Below are 25,785 nucleotides of genomic sequence, written 5' to 3' on the forward strand. Positions count from 1 at the left end.
AAGCCACTCAAAGCTCTCTGTCTCTGTAGAGTTGCCAGTTCTGGGCATTTCATATAAATGGCATCATGCAGTACGTAGTCTTTTGGAATTGGATGCTTTCATATTGCATGTTTTTGAGGGTCATCCATGCCGTAGCATGTATCAGTATTTCATTCTATGGATTGTCAAATAATATTCCGTTGTATGGGTCTACCATGTTGTATTTATCCATTCATCAACTGATGGACACTTGGGTTGTTTCTATCTTTTGGCCATTATGAGTAATACTGCTATGAACATTATGTACAAGTTCCTGTGTAGATGTCTGTTTTTACTGCTCTTGGGTATATCCCTAGGAGTGGAATTGCTGGGTCATATGATAATTCTATATTTAACTTTTTTAAAAATGATTTTATTTACTTTTTATATATATTTTTATGTATCCCCTCTCCCCTGGATGGTTCTTTCGTCTGTCTGCTCATTGTTTGCTCACCTTCTCCAGGAGGCACCGGGAATCAAACCCAGGACCTCCTTCATGGGTGATGAGGGCCCAGTGGGCTGAGCCACATCCGCTCCCCATGGCCTGTGGCGTTTGCTGGCTTGTGGCATCTGGTCATTTAGGCATCTGCTCGTTGTGGCGGGTGTGGCATCTAGATCCTTGGGTCATCTAGCTCGTTGGGTCATCTAGCTCGTTGCATCATCTAGCTCATTGCGGTGTCTAGCTCGTTGTGGCAGGTGTGGTGTCTTTCTCATCTTCTTTAGGAGGCACCGGGACCCAAACCCAAGACCTCCCATGTGGTAGGTGGGCACCCAACTCATTGAACTGCATCCATTTCCCTCTATAGTTCCTCTTTTTAGGAACTTCCAAACTGTTTTCCAAAGTGGCTGCATCATTTCGTATTCCCATCAGCACTCTAGGAGGGTTCCAGTTTCTCCACATCCTCACCTACACTTGTTATTGTCTTTTTAAAATTTATAGCCATTCTATTGAATGTGGAGTGACATCTCATTGTGGTTTTGGTTTGCATTTACCCAATGACTTCCAATGCTGAGCATTTTCTCATGTGCTTTTTAGTCATTTGTGTGTCTTTTGAAGAAACATCTATTCAAAACCTGTGCCCATTTTTAAACTGGATTCTCTGTCTTTTTATTACTGAGTTGTAAGAGTTCTTTCTATATTCTGAATAGAAGTTCCTAACCAGATAGATATGTGATTTGCAAATATTTTCTCCTAGCCTGTGGATTGTTTTCAGTCTCATGTTGATGTCCTTTGAAACAGAAAAGCTCTAAATGTGCAGTAAGTACAGTTTATTCATCTTTTATTGCTTGTGCTCACACACTCACTCTTACACACCCAGCTCCCTGAGCTCCTGTTTTCCCGAGAGGCACAGGACGTCATAGCCATAGAGGCGAGAGCAAAGAGCCCAGGAATCCTCCCCGCCTGCTTCTGACATAAAGAGGGTCCTTCCCCTCCACAAGGACATGGGGATGGGGGAAGGGGGCTCCTGGAGCCAAGGTTGCTGTTCTACACCAACTCTTTGCACTTGGCCACACTCCTACAACGGGGCTGTGTGGAAGCAGACAGGGCAGTGGGAGATTCCACATTTGAAGAAACTTCAGCCCGCTTAGCCTCCTCTAGGAAAGGAAGGTATCAGATTAGATAATTCAGAGCAGGGCCTCTTAATCTGGGCCCATGAACCCCTGAAATGGTATGCAAAATTTGGGGTGCAGTGCATTTTTCCAGGGCAAGTTTCCATTGCCTTCATCAGGTTTTCAACAGGTTGTGCTACGTAAGAAAGGTTCATACCTACCTATCGATAAAGGCCCTCCCCGTCCCAAAGATAACAGAGTTCCGTGGTGGCATCTCCTCCTGCCCCTAGAAAGGATGTGGCCAGGTGGGGCCAGAAGGCGTCAAGGCCAGCAAGCTCAGCCCTGTGGCCTGTGCTTCTGCGCAAGAGGCCACCCCCTGGGGGCGAGGCGGAGGGGCTGGCCTGGCCACTCCCGCAGTCACTCTCCAAGCCGAAGGCAAGAGGAAAGCAATGCCAGCATGGGTGGAGGCTCCCCCTCAGCCAGGCCCCAGCGCGGCTCTGGGCTGCAGGAAATCGAGGGGAGGAAGAGGGGCTGGAGCCTGAGCAGCGCGGGGTTCCCATCTGCAAAGCATCAGCAGGGCAGGCGGGTGGGGGGGTTCGGCGGGCTGGGCGGGGGGTGCAGGGAGGAAATGAGAATAAACACAAGTGAGCAAAGAGGGAAGGGGCGGGGGGCTGTGGCCTCAGCCCCTTGGCAGCCCATGAAGGGAAGTGACACAATGAGGAATGTGTTTCCCTCTGCCCGTCCCCCACATGGGGGTGGGAGGCAGAACCCTGAGAAGGGCCAGACCCCAACGGGGGCCAGGGGGCACATGCTGGAAGAGCCGGGGCGGGCGGGGATCTGGACTGCAGCGGGGAGAGGGTGTCTGACTCACTCTGCCCTCCCTGCTCGTGTGCCTGGAGGGTCTGCGGGTCTGCGCGTTGGGCATTCCCTGCCTTGGGGCCGCGCGGGGATCCCCTCCCAGCACGCCTGCGTGTGCAAGCCCTCCTGGTCTAGAAGCTTCCCCTTCTTTCCAGAGGAGCTGCAGGGCCGTGGAGTCCTCGGTGGAAATGGCGGCTGAGGTCTGGGAATCCCTGGCCATGGGCAGGGCTGAGCAGGGTGCTTTCTGTCTCGCCTTGGGTGTTTACGTCCCACCCTGGGACTGCCGCACAAACAGGCCCCCCTGGTGGGACGGCACCTCCCCATCCTGGACACCCATTTCCTCTCCCCCCAGCAGGGAGCTGGCTCCGTTAACCCTCTCCTGCCTATAACCCAGAGATGTCCCCAAGGCTTTGGCAGGCAGAGCTGAGTGCCTCCCTCCTCAGTCTAGCTGGGGTGGGTGGCAGGGCCTTGGAAAGCCCGGGGCCCCCGATATCTCTTGGTCTCCCTCTAACCGGCACAGGCCACAGGACTTTTTGATGTGCTGGTCATTCCAGGAATCACCCACCTCCACCCTGCTTTTTCATAATCTCCTGGGTGCTTGGGTGGGGGCAGGACACGGGAACACAGGGAGCAGGCAGGTGGCCATAGTGCTATCCCAGGGTCGCAGGAGATGGACCCTGGCTGAGCACCGAGGCCTCCTGGAAACCTGCCCTGCTGCTCGGTGGGGTTTGACGTAGGAAAGACCCCTGTCACCCTTGAGTAGGTGGGCCAGTGACCCTGGTCATCTGGGTGCCTCTGCTCTGCCTGCGCCCAACACAGAGGACCCGGTGGGGCCGGCACTCCCCATGGTCCTCGGTGCTCCCTCCTGCTCCAGGAGCCCCGAGGGCTCCCGGGTGTGGTGTTGGGCTGGCGCCAGGTGGGCACAGGCAGGTCCCAGTGGGCGGGCGGGAGCTGTCCCTTCAGCACCACCCCTGCCGGCTCCCAGGGGAGGTGAGGAAGGGGGCAGAGAGTTACGCTCTGGCAGCGAGGGAGCGAGCCACCAGCCGAGGGACAGAGCTCCGCTGGCCACTCACCTGCAGCACACTCCGCCAGGTGCATAGCGCTCGGTCCCTGGAGCCCTGGCAGGGACCCAAGCCAGCTTCTGTCCTGCCTGTGACCTGCCTGGGCTCAGCCTGTAGGGGGTGCTTCTGGCCACCTTCCCCTGGCTCCTTGGGCTTCTAAGACCCCAAGAGAAGGCCGGGCTGATGGCCCTGAGCAAGCTTCTCTGGAAAACGGGGGGCTGGACCAGATGGATGATGGACAAGCAGACCCAGCACCTGAGTTCAGTTAGTCATCCTGCGGCTGCACGACCTATTTCCCCACTGTCCAATGGAGAGAATTACAGAGATAAAATAGCTGTAAAAACATCGGTGAGAGTTTGCCTTTATAGAGTGATTTACAAGGAACAGTAACACCCATTGTCAAATGGCTCAACGGATAGAGCATCTGCCTACCACATGGGAGGTCCAGGGTTCAAACCCAGGGCCTCCTGACCCGTGTGATGAGCTGGCCCATGCACAGTGCTGATGCGTGCAAGGAGTGCCGTGCCACGCAGGGATGTTCCCCGCAAAGGGAGTGCGCCCCATAAGGAGAGCCACCCTGCGCGAAGAAAGCACAGCCTGCCCAGGAGTGGCACCACACACACGGAGAGCTGACGCAGTGAAATGATGCAACAAAAAGAGACACGGATTCCCAGTGCCACTGACAAGAATATAAGTGGACACAGAAGAACACAGCGAATGGACACAGAGAGCAGGGCAGGGGGGCAATAAAAATAAATCCTTAAAAAAAAAATGATGTTCCCAGCAATCCTGTGAGATGCTCAGGGCAGCTCAGAGGTAGCCACGTGGAAACCAAAGCCTCCTGGCTCCTGACGAGGCTCTGTCCCCTCCTCCTTCCCACGGGGCTCCGCCTGCCGTCGAGGCCCTTGGGGTGTCCTGTCCCGGGTCTTCTCCAGCAGGTTCCTGGGTGGATGAGAGTCAGGGAGGCTGAGGGGAGGAGGGGAGGGCTCCCTCAGGCCTCCTGGGCCAGCGCGGCGGGGAGCGGAGGTTTAGGAGGCGAGAGCCCTTTGAGTCCCAGAGCTCAAGCCTCCTGCTCCCGGCCCGGGAGCGGTGCGGCCCGGTTGTGAGAGGTTCGAGGTCCCGCTCGCCCCCCGCAGGGACCTGCGGAACAACGTCATCAGCGCGGTGCAGCCCGGCGCCTTCCAGGGCCTGGCGGAGCTGAAGCGCCTGTGAGTGGCACGCCCCGGCCCCCCCCCCCCCCCCCCCCCCCGCCGCCAGGGAAGGTCCCCTGTCGCCGGGGCGTCCGCCCCTCCCACGCAGCCCCCAGCTCCCCTGCCTGCCCCACACGGGGCGGGGGTCGGAGGAGGGCACGCGGCCCTGGGCCCGCGCTCACCTCCCTTTCCATCCCGCCCCCCACGCGAGCCCCAGCCACGCGCGTGCGCCCCTCGCCCAGACACCCCTGCGTGGCCCCCTTGCTGAGGGGGCGCGTGTCTCTCCAGAGATCTCTCCAACAACCGGATCGGCTGCCTGACCTCTGAGACCTTCCAAGGGCTCCCCCGGCTCCTCCGACTGTGAGTGAGGGGAGGGGGTGGTGCAACCCCTCCTGGCTGCTCCTCTCACCCCCTCCCATCCTCGGGTGCAGGGGCACCCCCAGACCCCAGCTCCTGTCTCCTGTCCCCGGCGCCTGCAGGAACATATCTGGGAACATCTTCTCCAGCCTGCAACCTGGGGTCTTTGACGAGCTGCCAGCCCTTAAGGTCGTGTGAGTATCCACCCCAGGCCCCGCACCCCCACTTCCTCCCTCTGCCCGGGGAGAGAGGCCCTCAGGTGCCGTGCCCACTGCGCTCACAGGGCAGTGCCCGGAACCCCACCTTCCGTGGCCCTCGCCGGCCCCGTCCAGCCCCGACCCCCTCCCGGGCCCCCGCTCCCTCAGCTCCACGCTGCGACCCGCCCCGGCCACCCTGCAGGGACCTCGGCACCGAGTTCCTGACCTGCGACTGTCACCTGCGCTGGCTGCTGCCCTGGGCGCGGAACCACTCTCTGCAGCTGTCGGAGCGCACGCTCTGTGCCTACCCCGGCGCCCTGCGCGCCCGGGTCCTGGGCGCCCTGCACGAGGCCCAGCTCCGCTGCGGTGAGCACCTCCCCAGCCTGCGCGCCCATGGGCCCCTCCTCCAGGGCCGCGTGCCTGCCCTCACCCACCGCCAGGCCAGCCCCACGTGTTCTCGGGGTGGCATGTTCCCACCGGGGGGCTCCTTTGGGGGCTGCTGGTTTATGTTCTCATCCGGCCCCACCTCTGGGGGTAACAAGTGTCCCGTGTACACAGGGCACTTCTGTTCATCCAGACTCTGCCTGCTTCTCTCTCCTGCTGTCACCTCTACAGACTTCTCTTGAGCCCTTTGGCTTCCCCAGCTGGTGTGGGCTAGAGATGGGGCCCGGCCTGCCCCCAGTGCCTCCTCGCGGCGGGGGGCGTGCCCGCATGTGCTCAGGCCGCACTCACAGGCTGGGGCAGGCAGGCCCTGTGCTCAGGCCTCACTCACAGCTGGGGCAGGCGTGCCTACGTGCTCAGGCCTCATAGATTGAGGCAGGCGTGCCCGCGTGCTCAGTCCTCACGGCTGGGGCAGGGGTGCCCACGTGCTCAGTCCTCCCAGGCTAGGGCAGGTGTGCCCGCGTGCTCAGGCCTCACAGGCTAGGGCAGGTGCTCAGTCCTCACTCGCACAGGCTGGGGCAGGCGTGCCCGTATGCTCAGTCCTCACAGTGGGGCAGGCGTGCCCGTGTGCTCAGGACTCACAGTGGGGCAGGCGTGCCCGCGTGCTCAGGCCTCACAGTGGGGCAGGCGTGCTCACGTGCTCAGGCCTCACAGGCTAGGGCAGGTGCTCAGTCCTCACTCACACAGGCTGGGGCAGGCATGCCTGTGTGCTCAGTCCTCACAGTGGGGCAGGGGTGCCCGTGCTCAGGCCTCACAGTGGGGCAGGGGTGCCCGTGCTCAGGCCTCACAGTGGGGCAGGCGTGCCCGTGTGTCCTCACAGTGGGGCAGGCGTGCCCGCGTGCTCAGGCCTCACAGTGGGGCAGGGGTGCCCGCGTGCTCAGGCCTCACAGTGGGGCAGGCGTGCCCGTGTGTCCTCACAGTGGGGCAGGCGTGCCCGTGTGTCCTCACAGTGGGGCAGGGATGCCCATGCTCAGGCCTCACAGTGGGGCAGGGGTGCCCGTGCTCAGGACTCACAGTGGGGCAGGCGTGCCCGCGGGCTCAGGCCTCACAGCGGGGCAGGCGTGCCCGTGCTCAGGCCTCACAGCGGGGCAGGCATGCCCGTGCTCAGGCCTCACAGCGGGGCAGGCGTGCCCGCGTGCTCAGGCCTCACAGCGGGGCAGGCGTGCCCGCGTGCTCAGGCCTCACAGCGGGGCAGGCGTGCCCGCGTGCTCAGGCCTCACAGCGGGGCAGGCGTGCTCGCGTGCTCAGGCCTCACAGTGGGGCAGGCGTGCCCGTGCTCAGGCCTCCCGCTGACCCCTCCTCCCGCAGAGGGGGCCCTGGAGCTGCACACGCACCACCTCATCCCGTCGCTCCGCCAAGTGGTGTTCCAGGGCGACCGGCTGCCCTTCCAGTGCTCCGCCAGCTACTTGGGTGATGACACCCGCATCCGCTGGTACCACAACCGGGCGCCCGTGGAGGGCGACGAGCAGGCGGGCGTCCTCCTGGCCGAGAGCCTCATTCACGACTGCACCTTCATCACCAGGTACGACCTGCTGCCCCTCCTCGGCCCACGGCGGGGCGGGGGGCGGCCGTGGTACCCCATCATCCTCCCCCAGCCAGAACAGGCCCGGACGCGCCCCGGGAGGATGCCCGTGTGTCAGTGCGCATTTACGGAGATCAGGACCAACTCATAAACCGGCTGAGCAGAGGATCGATGGTGAATGCCTGATAGGGGAGAGCCGTTCCTGGGTGACATTTCTTTCGTGCCTTTACAAGGTCTATAGTGGATCTCACCAAGTTAGCAGAAGTCATCTCTACCAGAGAGGTATTATTACTCCAAGGGCTTTAAAGATGAGGAAATTGGAGTTCAGAAAAAATAATGGCCCTCCCAGGTCTAAGTGTTAAATGAGAGTGCACGTAAGACGCCAAATACACAGAATTGTACAAAAAGAAGAATAAGATAAGGCTAATCAGGATAAAAGGCGCTTGAGCTCGTATTCCTCGGATTTATGAGAAGGAAGCCCCCAAAGCTGGTGTGCGGCAGGCCTCCGGGGCCCGGCGCCCATGGGTGGGAGCGCAGGTGCCTCACCAGCCCGCCTCCCCACCCGCTGCAGCGAGCTGACCCTGTCTCACATCGGCGTGTGGGCGTCCGGCGAGTGGGAGTGCTCCGTGGCCACCGCCCAGGGCAACGCCAGCAAGAGGGTGGAGATCGTGGTGCTGGAGACGTCCGCCTCCTACTGCCCGGCCGAGCGCGTCGCCAACAACCGCGGGGACTTCAGGTGTGGGCCCTGCGGGGGGCGCCCCCCAGCCCCGCGCCGTTGCCCGCCCCACGTGCGGCCCCGTTTCCCACCGCGGCTCCTGCATCCGACACCGTGGGTGACCGGGGTTCCTCCATCCGCTCTCTTAATTGTCAGAGAAGGAGAAAAACACCTCCTCTCTCAGCGAGGTCTTGTCTCTATGTATAAGACCCCTGCCTTAGATGGGCCACTGCACAGAGCAAAGAGGTCTCTATTTGCTTCCTTTGCAAAGCTCTCCCACAAAGAGCATCTCATTTAAATGCCCTGGTGACCCTCTCAGTGGGGTGGGGCAGATTTTCTCCCCATTGGACAGCTAAGAAGCCCCAGGCCCAGAAAGGCTAAGTGATTAAGTGGCACGACTTGGACTTGAACTTGGGACTCTGAGTCCAGCAATGTCAGCACTCTCAACAAACACTGAGCTGGGAGGTGGGGCTTGGGAACCCCCTGAAGGCTGGTGCCCCTCCCGGGAGGATGTGGCATCATGGGGCTATCGGCGGGGGGCAAGGGGGACTGTGTCCCAAGGAGCCGGGGTCACTGGCTCCCCACTTGCCTCTGCCCCCAGGTGGCCTCGAACTCTGGCCGGCATCACAGCCTACCAGTCGTGCCTGCAGTACCCCTTCACCTCGGTGCCCCTGAGCGGGGGAGCCCCGGGCACGCGCGCCTCCCGCCGGTGTGACCGCGCCGGCCGCTGGGAGCCGGGGGACTACTCGCCCTGTCTGTACACAAACGACATCACCCGGGTGCTCTACACCTTCGTGCTGGTGAGGCCAGGAGACCGGGGGCGCCTCGTCATCTTTGGTTCCGGGGAGCGGGGAAGGGGAGACGCCTGCTGACGCCACGGGGCCCCACCCCCAAGGCTGCCCCCGCCGCCCCCCCGCTGCTCGGGTGTGTGCCACATGGGCTGCTCTGGGGCTCTCGGTGCTCTCCTCCAGCAGCCCCTCTTCCCTGTCCAGTCCCTCCACGGGATCTGGACCCACCCGGGCCACACTAGGGAAGTCCAGCTACCCCGAGCATCCTTTTCCATCAGCACATCAAAGGGAGTTTCAAGGGGAAAACAAGTCAAGGAAAGGGTGAGGTCCTCCCATTGTCCCAGAGGCCAGCGGCCCTGAGCTGTGATGCTCATTGCCTTATCTGCGCCTCCTGTCTCGATCAGACCCCGCGGTGGGGCCCACCCCGTCCCCAGGCACTGCCGCCCCGAGCAGCAGCACGGAGGAGAGGGGCCCCTAAGGACGGTTCTCTTCCCCCCAACACCTCCAGATGCCCATCAACGCCTCCAACGCGCTGACCCTGGCCCACCAGCTGCGAGTGTACACGGCCGAGGCCGCCAGCTTTTCAGACATGATGGACGTCATCTACGTGGCGCAGATGATCCAGAAATTTTTGGGTTACGTCGATCAGATCAAAGAGGTGAGCTGCAATGGGATTTCTAGGGGGGGTCCCCCATGGGCCCGGCCCCGGGGGTCCCCAACCCCACTCCCGCCTCGGTGACTCCCCCGCCCCTCCCAGCTGGCGGAGGTGATGGTGGACATGGCCAGCAACCTGATGCTGGCGGACGAGCACCTGCTGTGGCTGGCCCAGCGCGAGGACAAGGCCTGCAGCGGCATCGTGGGCGCCTTAGAGCGCATCGGGGGGGCCGCCCTCAGCCCCCACGCCCAGCACATCTCTGTGGTAAAGTGCGGTCTGCGTGGCAGGGGGCTCCGCGGGGGCTTAGCACGGGCAGGGACCCTAGAGTCGGCCGGGGCCAGCCCTCGTCACCCAGAAGGGACGCGCCCCAGCCCCCCAGCGTGCACCCGCCCGGCTAGCGCGGAACTCCGTGTGTGACCAAATTCTGATCGTGCGGTATCAAATTTTGAGTTTTTGGGGGAAGGGCAAAGGAGAGGGGCATCAGTGACAGGGGGGCAGTTATTCAGTATTTTATGGTGGGGCACCAAGTTGAAGGGAGAGCCCCGTGGGAATAAACAGGGCCGTGGGTACTGGGGTAGAAGGAAGAAGGGGGCGGCTTGGGAAGAGGCACGGAGAGCCTGTTCCCAGAGAGGAGGGCCACATTTCCAGTTTGGTGGCCTAACTAACCAGGTGACCACCACGAAGTACCGTGCTAGGCTTCTGGAGACGTGAAGGAGGTAAGCCGTGCTCCCTGCCCTCCAGCTCGGCGGGGCCACAGAACTAGGGCACGTAAAAGATGAGCAAGACAGAAGAGGCATGTGTGGAAAGGTCACATCTGAGTCCAACTGCATAGAGTATGGATTAGAGTGGATTTAAGGATATTCTACCATGGAACTCTTGTGATTAGTAATGGAAGAAATTGTCGCGTGGATGTTTTCCATTTCTGAATATAGATTAAAGCCACCGGTGTTTTAGCTGGATTTTATCATATAGGTCATATGTGTGCAACACCATAGCCACTGAACACTTGTGGCTAATGCCACTCGTAGAAATGTTAATACTTTGAGTATATTGATGATAAATATGTTACTAAAAAAAAAGAGTACACAGTAAAAAAAAAAGGTGAGCAAGAGAAGAGGCAGGTGTGAGTGAGCGGGGAGACCCCCGGAGGGAGAGGGGGCCACGGCAGGGTGAGGGGAGACGTGGCACTGGGGAGGTGGGGAAGAGCAGAGCGCAAGGGCCACCCCCCGGGGCAGCCCTGCAGGGCGGGAAGGCGCCGCGGGGCCAGCGAAGCCAGCAGGGGGCGGTGACGGCTCGAGCCGAGGGGTGACGCGGTCCCCGTCCCCAGAACTCGAGGAACGTGGCCCTGGAGGCCTACCTCATCAAGCCGCACAGCTACGTGGGCCTGACCTGCACGGCCTTCCAGAGGCGGGAGGCGGGGGCGCCCGGGGCGCGGCCGGGGGGCCCCGGCCACCACCCCCCGCCCGAGCCCGAGCCCCCGGCTGACCAGCAGCTCCGCTTCCGCTGCACCACCGGGAGGCCCAACGTCTCCCTGTCGTCCTTCCATATCAAGGTGGGCCCCGGGGGGCGGCGGAGGGGAGGGTGCTGGGTGGGGAGGGGCCGAGGGGCGGTCGAGAGGGTCCAGGAGGCGGGAGGTGGCAGGCGGCAGGACCGGGGGCCTGGGGGACCTCCGGGGTCTGGGTGTCTCTGAGGAGCTTCCGTGTCCCCCCAGAACAGCGTGGCACTGGCCTCCATCCAGCTGCCCCCCAGTCTGTTCTCGGCCCTTCCGGCGGCTCTGGCTCCCCCGGCGCCCCCGGACTGCACCCTGCAGCTGCTCGTCTTCCGCAACGGCCGCCTCTTCCGCAGTCACGGCAACGCCTCCCGCCCTGGCGCCGCGGGGGCCGGCAGGCGGCGCGGCGTGGCCACCCCCGTCATCTTCGCAGGAACCAGTAAGGGCCTTGGGGCCCCTCCAGCCACGCGGGCTCCCAGCGTCTGCCCCGTGTCCCTCCTCCCGCGCGGCGCCCCCTAAAGGCCGGGGGGAGTCGGCAGGGGAGGTGGACGACCCTCCCGTTTCCCAAGGTGGGGTGGCGAGCCAGAGAGGCCCCCCAAGGGGAGGGACTGGAAAAGGCTCAGGAGGACTCTGGACTTTCTTTTTTTAAAAGATTTATTATTTATTTATTTCTCTCCCCCACCCCAGTTGTCTGCTCTCTGTGTCCATTCGCTGTGTGTTCTTCTTTGTCTGCTTGCATGCTTGTCATCTTGCTGAGTCAGCTCTCTGTGTGTGCGGCGCCACTCCTGGGCAGGCTGTGCTTTTTTTGCATGGGGTGGCTCTCCTTACGGGGCGCACTCCTTGTGCGTGGGGCTCCCCTACATAGGGGACACCCCCGCGTGGCACGGCACTCCTTGCGCGCATCAGCACTGCACATGGATCAGCTCATCACGAGTCAGGAGGCCTGGGGTTTGAACCCTGGACCTCCCATCTGGTAGGCAGATGCTCTATCTGTTGAGCCAAATCCGCTCCCCGACTCTGGACTTCAGATCCCAGATCTGATTTCAAGAGGGCTCTGAGCACAGACCCTTGGCCCACCCCATCCAGCCCATGCCGACGCACACGCGCTTCTTGCGCCCCCACATGTGGGCAATTCTGAAGGGCGCCTGCTGGAAGTGCAGCCCCGTCTTTGGTATTATAAGGAATTAGGACACACGAGACAGGGTCCCTGCCTCACAGAGCTTACCAACTAGTTGAGCAACAGAAGGGTTCCATAACATTCCAGGCTTTTGTGGACCACGTGCGTCTGACTCGGCACCCCGCTGGGTGGGTCCACCTGCACCCACCTCAGCATCTCTCCACCAAATGTGCCACCTCTTCTCCCAGTTACTCCACACCTTCTTTCTCTCCACGTTATCAATCCCACCCTCCCTGCTACCAAACCGGGAGAAACTTAGCCTCAGCTTAGACTTCCCCTTGCCACTCCAGCCTTCCGCCTGGATTTCTGTTTGCCACGCTCTCTCTGCCTGCAATCCATCCCGCACAGTCCCACAAAGTCATCTTCTTAAAACAAAACTCGGGGGGACCAGGTGTCACTCAGGGGTTGAGTGCCTGCTTCGCACATCCGAGGTCCTGAGTTCAATCCCTGGTGCCTCCTAAAAACAAAACAAAAACACCACTCTGCACACCGGAGAGCCCCTTAAAAGCCTGTCAGGTTTCCCCACTGCCATCAGTCTACCTTCTTCCATGTGCCGTTTAGGGTTCTATATAACGTGGTCTCATCCCCTTCTCACAGCCAGGCTTTGCTTTCACTGCCCTGGGTTCACTTCCTGCTTCTAGACCATACTCTTGTCATGAGGTCATTCATTCTGAACATGAACACTTACTGAGTACTGGACATACCCTTGTTGGGGGCGGGGGCACCCGGGCACAAGGCAGCTGGGTTCGTGAGCCAAGGCACGCAGAGGTTAGAAAGAAGCCACTCATTGAACCAGCCATTGTGAGTGGAGCTTTGTTGTCAAGCAGCGTGCAAGGGGCACGTAAGAGGATGGCCTTAGTTCAGGGTCAGGAGAAGGAGCGTCACCTGGAGAAGGGCCACAGGTCCCAGTTAGCAGCAACTTGGGGTAAGGGGAAGTGGCTGGTAGGGGGTTCTATGGATCCCACATACCAGCACAGCCCCCCAGCTGTTTCCAGAGCTCCTCTCTGGCTGGGAATGCCTCCCCCTTGCCCTCCCGCCACCCCGCCTTCCTAATGGGTGCCAGCTTCCCCTCTCAGGGATGCCCTCCTGACTCTTTCTGCAGGGCTAGGACTCAACATTAGCTCCCACCTCCTGGGGATGCTGACCGGGGATCCCCCGGCCGCAGCCTCTCCTGGGAGCACCTACGGCCACCAGCACTCCTTTGAAAGTAAAGAGGGTCACCTCCCGGTGCTTCTCTTTCCTCAACCATTGACATCTACCCGTTCCTCCCACCCCCACCCCAGCACAACGCCCTGCCCCCCAGAGGTGTGACGTCTGGCTGCTGCTCTTGGTCCTCCCGGAGCCAGTCTCCCTCTCGGGCCTGGTGTGTAGCCACGTGGACGTCCCTCTCCCCGCTGCAGGTGGCTGTGCTGTGGGAAACCTGACGGAGCCGGTGGCCGTTTCGCTGCGGCACTGGGCCGAGGGGGCCGAGCCTGTGGCAGCTTCGTGGAGCCACGAGGGACCCGCGGGGCCCGGGGGCTGGAGCTCCGAGGGGTGCCAGCTCCGCTCCAGCCAGCCCAACGTTAGCTCCCTGCACTGCCAGCACCTGGGCAACGTGGCCGTGCTCATGGTGGGTAGGGTGGGGGCCGAGGGGCGGGGGCGCAGGGGACAAGGGGGTGTGCCCCGGGGGGTGGGGGTACTCCGGCCCGCTCGGGCCACAGAGAAACAAAGGCAGGACAGGCGCCTTGCTGGGCTCCCATGACGGCCAGGACGGGCCCCCTGGCTCCCCCACGCCTCTCCATCTTCCAGGCGACAGGGGGGTCCTGTTCCCACTCGCACATCAACAGAGATGAGTCCAGAACTGCACAGCCTGGCCTTCGAATCCCGCACTTCCTGAGCCTCAGATTTTTAAACTGGGAGAGGGAAAACACAAAAAACACAAAACCCCCAATCCTAGACACCTTCTCCTTTCCTTTCTCCCTCCTCTCTCCTCCCTGACCAGTTCCTCTCCCTTGCCACGCTTCCCACCCCCCTTTCCTGGATACTGCGCAGGCAGGTGCCTGTGCTATAGACAGAATCTTCTCCCTCTTTCCTCATCTCCGATTTTTCGGGCCGGGAATCTAAAATCCCCAGAAAGTCGGGATCCAAGGACGGACACCTAAGGGCGACGTCCTGATGCTTGCACCTGTGCTTGCGCAGCTGGCCTGATTCAGGCCCTCCGTGGACAGGGCTTGGGAAGAGGAGAACCGGCCTGGGGGGCTGGCGAGGGCTCCGGGCAGCAGCCTTGGCTCCTGGCTTCCTCTTTCCTCTCCTCTCCCAGGAGCTGAGTGCTTTTCCCAGGGAGGTGGCGGGCTCGGGCGCGGGGCTCCACCCCGTCGTGTACCCCTGCACGGCCCTGCTGCTGCTCTGCCTCTTCTCCACCATCATCACCTACATCCTCAGCCACAGGTGGGAGCCCCTGCAGGCAGGGAGGGCTGTGGCGGGCAGGCAGCCGGTCTGGCTAAGGGGCTCAGGTGGTCCACGTGATTCCCTTAGCCTCTCGCCTAGGGTTTCATTTGAAGCTTCTGGGGGTGGGAAGCACGTTTTGGGGGGTTCAGGATTTCCCACCCTGTGGCCTCTATCGTGTACACGCGTGTGTATGCTCACAGATACTTACCTGCCTTTCCCTTTTTGGGTGTCCCAATGCCCTGGGGACCCCATGGGCCTGACCTTGGCCTGTAGGGCCCGCTAAGCAAAGCCTGTTTCTGGGGCAGCTCCATCCACATCTCCCGGAAGGGATGGCACATGCTGCTGAACCTCTGCTTCCATATGGCCATGACCTCGGCCGTCTTTGCAGGGGGCATCACCCTCACCAACTACCAGGTGGTCTGCCAGGCGGTAAGCGGAGGGGCTGGGGGGCTCCAGGGTTAGTGACGGCCACCTAGGAAGCTGCACAGGAAGAAGATGGGGGGGTCAGGCCCATCCTTCAGCTCCATCCTTCTCTGCGTGTCCAGCCTGGCTGCGGGGGAAGGGGAGGAGAAAGGGGGTGGCAAGAACTACATCAGAGGAAGAGGACGTAAACGTGGGGCGTGGGGAGGCTGGGGATGAGCCAGCTACCAAATGACAGGGTCAGGGAGCACCTTCGTGGGAGAGGACCCTGGGGTCGCAGTGTCCAGGGTGGCAGCGGGCAGGGTAGCGTGAAGAGCTGTGGGGTTGGCATGGGCGGGGAGGAGCACTGGCGGGGAGCAGCCAGGTGCCTCAGCCTCGGCGCCCGGCCCCCCCAGGTGGGCATCACCCTGCACTACTCTTCCCTGTCCACACTGCTCTGGATGGGCGTGAAAGCCCGGGTCCTGCACAAGGAGCTCAGCTGGAGGGCGCCCCCTCCCCAAGAAGGGGACCCTGCCCTGCCTGCGCCCCGTCCCATGCTCCGGTACGTGCTTCCTGCTGACCCCTGTGCCACCGGGGGGTGGGACTCGGAGGGAGCGCAGGCCACCACAGTCTGTCGTCCCAGCGCGGGCACAGGGCGGTTCCAAGGTCCCCCCGGGAGATCACTCTCCAGAGACAGAAGAGGCAGGGCCTTGGGTGGTGCCGGGCTGTGCAAGGCCACGGAGCCGATGCATGGAGGGCTTTCCAGCCCTAAGAGGCCTGGGAGGGAAGCAGCTCCACAGAGCGGGCAGGGACCCTGGGAACCGAGTGGCACCCCTGAATTCTGCACCGCTGAGGGCTAGAGAGGGCAATTCTGTCCTTCTGTGCCTTGGAACAGTCCTGGCCAGGTTCCCTGGGGACTTGCTAGGCCTGCCCTGGAGAGACCTTGCCGCCCTGGCGAAAAAAAATCTGACACTTTAAAGGGGAAGGAGGCGCTGAATCCAAGGGTCTCTCTGACCCCCAAAACTCCCATTCCTTTCCAGGTTCTATCTGATTGCTGGAGGGATCCCCCTCGTCATCTGTGGCATCACGGCCGCTGTCAACATTCACAACTACCGGGACCACAGCCCCTAGTGAGCGCCCCTCCCCCCGGCCCCTAGCACAGCCGCAGGCCCCCAAACCGCGCACCCCTGCCAATGGCCCCCACAAGCCGCTGCGTGCTGAGCCGGCCTCCTCCTCCATGCACGCTATCTCCCCAGCCACCCCAGCCCTGGGGGTCCACCTCGACAGGCCCCATCCCTCACCCGCTGCCCCTGTGTCTCCCCTCAGCTGCTGGCTGGTGTGGCGTCCAAGCCTGGGCGCCTTCTTCATCCCGGTGGCTCTGATTCTGCTGGTCACCTGGATCTACTTCCTGTGTGCCGGCCTGCGCTTACGCGGTCCCCTGGCCCAGAGCCCGAAGGGAGGCGCCAGCGGGGTCTCCCTGGAGCCAGGGGAGGAGGCGCGGGGTTCCAGCAGGCTCCGGGGCAGTGGGGGCCTCCTGAGTGACTCGGGTTCCCTCCTGGCTGCGGGGAGCGCGGGGGCGGCGACGCCAGGGCCCCCGGAGGACGGCGACGGCCTCTATTCTCCGGGAGCGCAGCTGGGGGCGCTGGTGACCACGCATTTCCTGTACCTGACCATGTGGGCCTGCGGGGCGCTGGCCGTGGCGCAGCGCTGGCTGCCCCGCGTCGTGTGCAGCTGCCTGTACGGGGTGGCGGCCGCGGCGCTGGGCCTCTTCGTCTTCGCCCACCACTGTGCGCGGCGCAGGGACGTGCGGGCCTCCTGGCGCGCCTGCTGCCCCCCCGCGCCCGCGCCCCCCGCGCCGCCCCGCGCGCCGCCCGCCGCCGCCGAGGACGGCTCCCCGGGGTGCGAGGAGGACTGCCCGTCGCTCAAGTCCTCCCCGGGCGGCGGCAGCGGCCCCGCGCCGCCCCCGGGTCCCTGCAAGCTCACCAACCTGCAGCTGGCGCAGAGCCAGGCCTGCGAGGCCGCGGTGGCGGCGCGCGGCGACGGCGAGCCCGACCCCGCGGGCCCCCGGGGCGGCCTGGGCCCCCGCCACCCCAACAACTTGCACCACGGGCGGCGCGCGCACAAGGCCCGGGCCAAGGCGCACCGCGCGGGGGACGCGGGCGCCAAGCACCGGCTCAAGGCCCTGCGCGGGGGCGCGGCGGCGGGCGCGGCCGAGCCGGCGTCCAGCGAGAGCGGCAGCCTGCGCCACAGCCCCGGCGACAGCTACCCCGGCAGCAGCCGCAACAGCCCGGGCGCCGGCCTGCAGCCCGAGGGCGAGCCCCCGCTCACGCCGTCCGAGGGCAGCGACACCAGTGCCGCGCCGCCGCCCGAGGCCGCCCGGCCGGGCCAGCGCCGCAGCGGCAGCCGCGACAACCTCCGGGGCGGCGGGGGCGGCGCGCCCGACGACGGCAAGCGCCGCTCGTACCCGCTCAACACCGCCAGCCTGAACGGCGGCCCCAAGGGGGCCAAGTACGACGACGTCGGCCTGGCGGAGGCGGCCGGCGGCGGCTGCATGAGGACGGGCCTGTGGAAGAGCGAGACCACCGTCTAGGCGCGCGGCGGGCGACGCTTCCCGGGCGGGCTGGCGCGGGCTCCGCGCCCCGGGCTCCGAGGGGCCCGCCGAGAGGCCCGGGGGGACGGCAGGGCGGAGGTGGAGGTGCCGAGGCCGGGCGCCTGCTCTCCCCAGCTTTAGTCCTGGAGGCCGGGGAGGGCGTAGGGAGGGGTTTGTCACTTTTCGGGAGGGCCGTCCTTTTAGGGTAGCGACAGACAATCCCAGAAACACAGGCGTGCTCTCTCCGTCCCCGCCCAGGCGGAGTGCCCTCGGGGTCGGGAGGAAGGTCCTGTGGGTCGTGGAGAGACCTGTGAACAGTGTGCACGGGCACAGTGCAAACCAGGTGGGCTCCCCGTGCGCCCCAGGCCACCCACACTGCCTCACTGTGGGAAAAATAAGGGGAGCTGCCCTCCGAGGGTCAGGCCCGCCCGGGCCTAGATCCTAGGAACTCTCCCGCTAACAAGGGAGCCAGCCTAGCAGATGGGCCTGGGGGGCGGGTAAGGGCCAAGGGGATGTGCCACGGTGCTGCTCTTCAGGTTAACTATGCAAGAGGGGGCGCTGGGCCACTGCGAAAGGCAGTGTTGGAGATCATTCCTTCCTGGGTGAGGGCGATGGGTGCGCAGAGGGATAAAAATACCCTTCCCATGGGAATGGGGTCACACCCACTCAGCTGGGCTCAGGGAGGACTCCCGGGCAAGGCTAAGGCCCTGAGCCTAAGAAGCAGCTGTCAGGTGCCTGAGCATGACCTGAGGGAAGCAGAGGGAACTGGGACCTGGACTGGAGCAGAATGCGCGCACCCCTAGACAGCGCCCTCCAAGCAGTGCTCTGGTGGCTCTGCGCTCAGGCTGCGGGTGGTGTTGGGAACAGCATTTGTTCAATCACAAGACTCGTACCGCGTCAGCCTTCCCGTTCCACAGAGCTGGGGAAAAGCACTCGCTGCCTCAGTGGGGCCACACGGAAACATCACCCCATTAACCAGGCCTCTAGCTCCATAAACCGCCAAGGCCAAATCAGCTTCCCGCCTCGCAGAAGCCCAAGTCAAAGGCAGTGGCCGCGGCCCCTGCAGCCCCTCTGGGGCCTGTGCCTTAACTGTGTGTCAACACCAGCACCTGATCTTCCCCAACCTGAAAAGCCACCAGCCTTTTACCAGAGGCCCAAGCAAAAGTGGAGGGGGCTTTTGGCCTCGTGAAGAGTACAAGCAAATCCAGGCCCCGTCCAAGTCCCTTCCCAGGCTCCACGCCACCCCGGCCCCATCACCAAGGTGAAAGGGCATAGGGGAGAGGGGGAACCCACACTTCTTAGGATGGACCCTGCTATTTATGCTTGCTGCAGAGTGTTATTAGACAGAAAGGGAAGGGAAAAAAAAAAAAAAGCTTTGTATTATTCTTTCACATATGCTGGCTGCTGTTTACATACCCTGCCAATGCCTTAGCACTGGAGAGCTTTTTGCAATACGCTGGGGAAAGGGGAGGGAGGGAATGAAAAGTGCCAAAGAAAACATGTTTTTAAAAGCTCGGGTTTTATACAATAGAATGTTTTCTAGCAGATGCCTCTTGTTTTAATATATTAAAATTTTGCAAAGCCCTTGGAGCTACAGCCTTAGTCCACCCATGATCTTTTTATTATGAGGCAGAGGATCTTCATGACACCATACACATAACCATAACTCCGGATAGATACAGGGCTGTTTCCCAGCTCCTGTGCCTCTGAGGGATGCAATGCTGGGAATGCCAACTGCTCCACAAACAGCAAGGAGGCCCACCAGGCCTGCAGCCACAGCACGTCCAATTCAAGCTGGGAGCCGGAGGGAGCCTGACACTACCCCAACAGTGTTGCAGGGAGGGAGCTACTCCATGGGATATGAATATATGCAACTGGCTGTCTGGCTCGGACTCTCCCCCACCCACTGTTGTGTGCATCCTTCCTGACTTCTCCAGGACCCAGGGTCCAAACAATTGCAGGGCCCTTCCGGGGTCCTTCAAACAAGAAAAACCCCACCTAAGGACTTGGACACACTTCTCTAGATGTGACAGGGCCTATGATCAGTGCGGGGTGGCATGCCCCCTACCGGGTGTGTATCAGGGAGGGCTAGGAACACTCAGCCTGCCTAGCAGCTTGGGCTCTCTGAAAGTCTCTAATTTCCTGAGGGGTACGCAAGTACTGCTCTATTTCGCTGTCAGAAATGTTCTCATCACCCGTGACTGTGGAAACGGGGGGTGTGGGGTGCAGGCGCTTGGGGGGTTTCAACATGCAAGGTGGGAGGAGAGGGGTAGGACTAGCTGGTCGCTTCCCTGCAGGCAACTCTAGGGAACTATCCCCCGCGTCCTCTATCCCCTGTCCTGGCCCCTGCTCATGCCGCCCCTCTTGGGCCACCATCTCTTCTGTTCCATCCCGAAAGGCCTTGTGGAGCAGGGTGTGGCGATGCTGGAGAAGGTCTCCAATGTGCTTCACCACAGACCGTTTGTTGAGTTTCAGGACCTGCAACCAGGCCAGCTGCTCAGCCATCCGCAGCAACACGGCCAGCAGCTCCTGCAGGCGGGAGGAGGCGGGGTAGGGTAGGTCCACATTCGCCAGTTTACAAAATCGGGCAAGGGAACAGGTCAGTCGAGCTGAAGGCTGCAGCGACTGCCAAGCCAGGAAAGTGGCGGCAGTGATAACAGGCAAGGGGTGTCGTCCAGTCACCAGCCACGTCTCATTTGCCAGCTCCACCAGCTGCAGTGTTCGCGACAGCATCTTCTCTTTGTCTTCCACGTATTTGGCTGGCACAGAAGGGGAGGCTTGGAATAGTTTGAAGCTGAAACAACCGAAATGAGGGCCCAGTTTCAGTGACTAGTAAGTACTCAAGCTTCAAATCCTAGGTCATTGGACACCAATAGGGTTTGTGTTCTAATATATTTGTTGCGGAAAAGAACAGAGCTTACTCGGGCAAAAAAAAAAAAAGATTAGCTTCTAACCCCAGCTCTGCCATTTACGAATTCCTTTTCAGTTCCACTCACAGATGATCCTGCTGAGGAAGGGCTAATACATACAGGCACTCAGGCCACACCCGGCACAGTTCTAAGAACCACCACTCACAAAGAGTACAACATGAGCGGTGTGCACCTTGGCAGCTCCCTGCTATGATTAACACCTACTTTCCCTACACCATTAGCTGCTCTGAGGGAAGAAGGATTCTAGAAATGTAAAATGGGAGTATTGTTATTAGAGCCAGGCAGAGGAGAAGGAGAAGAGATTTTTCTCCTACATCCGTTTAAATGGGCTTTGGTCAAAAAGAGAAAGTCAAAGTTAAAAGATTCAGATCTTAGAACAGGCACTCATCCCATCCTGATGTCTCCCACTAGGCAGGTACCTGCTACAGTAGGTCTTCACCAGATCTGCCAAGCTCAGAGATGGCACATCCAGCCCCAGGAGCTTCACTATCTGCATGTAGGTGCCAGAAAACACATCCAAGTTTGCATACAACAGGGTGCAGATGGTTCCCATAGTTAGGGGCCAGTTATGCTGCCGGCAGGTGATTAAGACACAACACCCAACCAACACCTCCTTCTTTTGCAGCCTGGCAGCACGGATGCCAGGGTGCTGGTATGCCTGTTGGTAGTAGGCAACTGCTGTGTCCTCAAATGTTTGTGGTAACTGCAGAACTCTACAGAGGTCTCTCACTCGCCGAAGCCCTACGAAAACCCATAGCAAGAGTTAGAGGGGGTAGAAGGAGCTACTATGCAGCTCCTAGCAAATGGAGCTTTCTACATTTGGCACTTGGTGTGTTATTCTAAAGTCACAAAGATACTTGTGGTAAGAAGTCACATTTCAGCCCACCATTTTTGGAGGCTGATTTGATTCAGGGCCAGACCAAAGTTTTATCCAAGATCCTTGAGGCCACATCAAACAGACCCCTAAGCATACCCCAAACCATATACTGAATTCCACGTCTGTCAGAACCACCCCCACCCTGATTTCTAATCACCACTCTTAAAGAGGCGAAGCAAGCAGATGAGCTGGGTCATACAGAAAATATTCTTTGACTACCACGGGTCAAAAAGGGTTGATTCTCACCTCGTTGCTGGCTGCGACTAACTTGTTCATTTTCCCCTGTGCTTCGGGAATAAGTTACTTCTGTAAAATAATGAACAACAAGTAGCTTGTTTAGCTTTTGTTCACCATATTCCTGCACTCCCACCACACAAGGCCAGGGAACAGAATTCAAATCATTGAGCATCAGCTCCAGGACTCAAAGGAGATGCCCATCTATGCATACTATGCCCATGAGGTTTTCTATGTCCACAAGCAGTATCAAATACTGAGACCAGAGAGCCATAGGGCTACACTTAAAAGTGGTGCAAGCATTCCAAATACTCAGCGATCGCTCCTGTACATCCAATTCAGGCAATTTCCCTGGCTGCAGATGTTGAGAACTGCACTAGTCAGGAACTTGGAAACAAAGGGGAAAGGGGAGGTTTTTGGTTTTGTTTTGTTGGGTTTTTGGTTTGTTTTTGCCAATTAGTGCTAAAAGCTTCTTCGGGGTAACAACATGTGCTATATTTCCAAAGAATTGACCCATAATCCTTCTGCCATGACCACCTGTCAAGTTGAGTGGAACTCTAATTCATTCAACATCTACTCTATCTGCTAGATACTGTAGTAGATGCTGGTAAAACCCTGACAAATAGCAGTTTCCAATCTACTGCAGCTCACCCTTTTCACACTAAGCCGTTTTCTGCCCTTTTTTAAAAGACGTTGCCGGGGACTGAATCCGGGACCTCATATATTGGAAGCAGACGCTCAAACCACTGAGCTACACCCGATTCCCCATTTTTTGAGAGAGTACTACCGGGTAGGCAGTGGGCTGTTTGTGTGTTTTTGTTTTTTTAGGTACAAGGGATTGAACCCGGGATTTTGTACGTGCAAAGCAGGCACTCAACCACTGAGCTACACCCGCTCCGCATTCCTCTTCTGCCATTTTTAAGTGTGCGTGTGACAGGGATCAGGAGAGAAATCAGAAGAGTCTGCTGTCAATCCCTCCACCATCCCAAGACTGTCCCCAGCGCCCAGCGCAGGCGGGATCACGTACCTCGTAGGTTTCCCTCGTCCGCGAAGGTAGTGGTAAGGACGCCCTCGGTGACTACACAGCCGCAGTGGGAGCACACCAGCTGGCTCTGCGAATAGTGCGAGTCCTCCACGAGCTCTGTGGAGCCGCAGTCGGGGCAGCAGCCTCCGCCCGGCATTTCACAGCCGGCCCAGCGCCAACCGGGAGCTTCACCGCCCCCTCCGAGAACGTTTTAGATAACTACCACAGCAACAATCTCGCGGCAGCAGGAAGAGGGCACGGACCCTCCTAAGAGATGCACCTTCCGCTTCCGGCTAGCGCCGCGGCGGGATAAATGATTCCCCGCGCCTTCGCGGCTGCGCCCCGCTTCCGGTTGGTTGTTCTGAGGCCGGGTGGAAACGTGAGCGGGGAGAAGAGGTTCCTCGTCCGGACTGGGTCTCCGGGTTTTCCGCTCACTGTCGTAAGTTTTAGATGGGACTAGAATCCGGTTGAATTTAAGTGAACTTTTCTACGCGGACACGTGAACAGACAAGAAATTGTTGCCATCCCCGAACAACCCGCCTTTCTAAATCGCAGATTCTCCATTTCTCTTTAGCAGTAAATGATGATGTTGGCCCATGTAGAAAGTATGTCTCGGAGAGGCGTAGTAGTGTAGTGACAGAGTAGGACACTGTGTTCTGCTTCCGGGGCTGCTTCTCCAGAAAAGGTGCTTCCTGTCTTTGGCGTCTGTTTCTGTCAACTGTGCGATGAGGGAGCTGAATTAAAATCCAGGGTGCCAAACTCAAATGCTACAGAGGCTGGGGGAAAAATGTCTAAGGGAGTTTGGCGTGAAAGTACATAAGGCGGTGGTTTCGTTTCCTAGCCGCTAAAACAAATACTTTACAATGGGTTTCCTTAAACAAAGGGAGTTTTTTGGCTCACAGAGAGTCCACAGCAAGGCAGTGCTCTTTTTCCATTCTGGGACTACCTGCTGGTGATCCTCGGGCCTTGGCTTTTGTGTCACATGGGGATGCACATGGCGGCTTCTCCTTTTTTCTTCTGCATCTGGCTTTTACTATCCCTATAAAGGACTCCAGTGATCCAGGTTAAAGCCCAACCTGACTCAGTGAGGCCACACCTTAACTGAAGTAACATCTTGAAGAAATCTTATTTACAAAGGGTCCACACCCACCAGAACATGGACCAAAGCCAAGAGCATGTCAAAACTGGGTACACAATTCAACTCACCACAGTGTGGCGAGGCCTTTGGAAAACTGGAGTGCAAAGCAAATTCAGATGTTTTTTAAAACTTAAGCTTTGAGATGCCTTAAGGATGATTCTGGTCCCCATGTTCCTGGCTTGGTATAGCATAGGTTGAAGGATCTTGAGCAAAATTGTGTTTCTTTTAAATAGTTATGCTGTTGCAGAAATGCCTAGAAGAAGATGAAACACAAAACCAAACTTGCAAATTAGAAATGTTTGAACATAAATTAAAAGTCACCGAAAAGTTTATTTTCTTATAAGTAAATCTTGATTTTGCTCATTTAAAATAAGGATTTTAAAGCTTGAAAGCTTTAGGATCAGTTGTATCTGAAAAGTAAGAAGGCTGAGTTAAATGAAAAGGACAATCAGAACCTGCCCCATATGAGACAAGCAAGCAGATGGGTGGGTGGGTGTGTGAAGGAATGGCAGTCATTGTAGTATGTGCTGAAACTGGACATGGATAATTTCTGGTTTTCAGGATGACAATGGACATTTTTTCAGGCAGGCCCCTGGCATTAGCAGCTGTTAGAAGATGTTGTGAGGGAAGCAGACTTGGCCCAATGGATAGAGCGTCCACCTACCACATGGAAGGTCCGCGGTTCAAACCCCAGGCCTACTTGACCCGTGTGGAGCTGGCCCATGCGCAATGCTGATGCATGCAGGGAGTGCCCTGTCCCCTGCATAGGGGAGCCCCACATGCAAGGAGTGTGCCCCGTAAGGAGAGCCACCCAGCGCAAAACAAAGTGCAGCCTGCCCAAGGATGGCATGCACACACGGAGAGCTGACACAACAAGATGATGCAACAAGGAGAGACACAGATTCCCTGTGCTGCTGATAAGGATGGGGACGGTCACAGAAGAACACACAGTGAATGGACACAGGGAGCAGACAACTGGGGAGATGAAGGGGAGAGAAATTTTAAAAAAAGATGCTAAATGATTGGACAAGCTTCTGCACAGAATGAATTTAGGCATAATAAGGGTTTCATCTCAGTCCTTTAACAAACAGGAATACTCCCTTGAAGAATAAGACAGGTTGTAGCTGCCTTCTTCCGAAGATCAGCAAATTAGCATACAACCTAGGACTGAAAAAACTCAAAGGAAAAATGATGCTTACCAGTCTGAAGAGAAGAGGAGTCACAGTGACCCTTCCATGTGTCCTCAAACAGAGAATTTAAGCCTCAAAAAGAAAGGAATCTGAAAAGAAAGGGTTATAGTCTATTTTAAAAGAGCTATAATCAGCAATCAGATACAGAGGGCTCTCTTTATGCCCAATGAGACTGTGCATTCCCTGGGCCAACAAAAAGACTGCATTTGGTCCAAAATCCAAGCATCACTCTCCTCTGCTTTAAATGTTACTCTTTCACTAATATAAACTGGAAATGAGGTGATGTGTCTTAAGAGAATTGTCCACTCAACAGAAGCCCCTCCAGTAAAGATGTCCCACCCCTTGGCTCACAGCTACTCCATCAGCCACCCCTCCTGTACTACCAGACAGTAGAAATTCCTGCACCAAAATCACAAAGATATATGTGAAAAGAAAGCATACTTCAAACATCAGTAGACTGGCAGGGTGTTGCCTGGGTTGTTTCCAACTTTTGGCAATCATGAATAACACCTCTGTGAACCTAGGTGTGCAGAAGTCTATTTGTGCCTCTGCTTTCAGATCTTCTGGGCATATACCCAATAAGGGTATTGCAGGGTTATGTGGAAAATGTATATTCAACTTCTTTAGGAACTGCCAAACAGTCTTCCACAGCAGCCGTACCATTTTGCCTTCCCACAAACTGTGAATAAGTGTTTCTATCTCTCCACATCCTCTCCAACACTTGTAGATCTCTGTCTTTTAAATAGTGGTCATTCTGATAGATGTGAAATTATATCTCATTGTACCTTTGATTTGCATTTCCCTAATCATTAGTGATGTTGAACCCGTTTTCATGTGGTGTTTTCGTTTTTTGTGTGTGCCATTTGTATTTCTTCTTTGGACAAATGTTTGTTCAAGTCTTTTGCCCATTTTTTAATGGAGTCATTTGTCTTTTTATTGTCGAGATGTAGAATCTCT

The 25,785-nt window shown here is 58.8% G+C and overlaps 2 protein-coding genes across 2 annotated transcripts in view; one reads left to right on the forward strand and one right to left on the reverse strand.

The window, feature by feature from the left end:
- ADGRA2 (adhesion G protein-coupled receptor A2) overlaps positions 1-19,031 on the forward strand; it is a 42,914-nt gene extending 23,883 nt beyond the window's left edge. Inside the window, exons 3-19 of the mRNA XM_004469385.5 lie at positions 4,625-4,696; positions 4,967-5,038; positions 5,158-5,229; positions 5,435-5,598; positions 6,982-7,195; positions 7,767-7,931; positions 8,512-8,710; positions 9,207-9,356; positions 9,456-9,617; positions 10,681-10,905; positions 11,065-11,281; positions 13,420-13,628; positions 14,319-14,446; positions 14,752-14,875; positions 15,262-15,407; positions 15,886-15,975; positions 16,172-19,031. Coding sequence (XP_004469442.2) covers positions 4,625-4,696; positions 4,967-5,038; positions 5,158-5,229; positions 5,435-5,598; positions 6,982-7,195; positions 7,767-7,931; positions 8,512-8,710; positions 9,207-9,356; positions 9,456-9,617; positions 10,681-10,905; positions 11,065-11,281; positions 13,420-13,628; positions 14,319-14,446; positions 14,752-14,875; positions 15,262-15,407; positions 15,886-15,975; positions 16,172-17,435 — 3,673 coding nt within the window. The 3' untranslated portion in view covers positions 17,436-19,031. The remainder of the gene's footprint in view (positions 1-4,624; positions 4,697-4,966; positions 5,039-5,157; positions 5,230-5,434; positions 5,599-6,981; positions 7,196-7,766; positions 7,932-8,511; positions 8,711-9,206; positions 9,357-9,455; positions 9,618-10,680; positions 10,906-11,064; positions 11,282-13,419; positions 13,629-14,318; positions 14,447-14,751; positions 14,876-15,261; positions 15,408-15,885; positions 15,976-16,171) is intronic.
- Positions 19,032-19,033: 2 nt separating this feature from the next.
- BRF2 (BRF2 general transcription factor IIIB subunit) lies at positions 19,034-22,792 on the reverse strand. The gene is made up of 4 exons (XM_004469376.5): positions 22,504-22,792; positions 21,489-21,548; positions 20,785-21,106; positions 19,034-20,229 (listed from the first exon to the last, which is right to left on the reverse strand). The coding sequence occupies exons 1-4, from the start codon at positions 22,655-22,657 to the stop codon at positions 19,524-19,526; spliced, it is 1,242 nt and encodes a 413-aa protein (XP_004469433.1). The 5' UTR covers positions 22,658-22,792; the 3' UTR covers positions 19,034-19,523.
- Between the last annotated feature and the right edge of the window lie 2,993 nt (positions 22,793-25,785).

This window comes from Dasypus novemcinctus, chromosome 29 (assembly GCF_030445035.2).
Source record: "Dasypus novemcinctus isolate mDasNov1 chromosome 29, mDasNov1.1.hap2, whole genome shotgun sequence".
Lineage (NCBI taxonomy): Eukaryota > Metazoa > Chordata > Mammalia > Cingulata > Dasypodidae > Dasypus > Dasypus novemcinctus.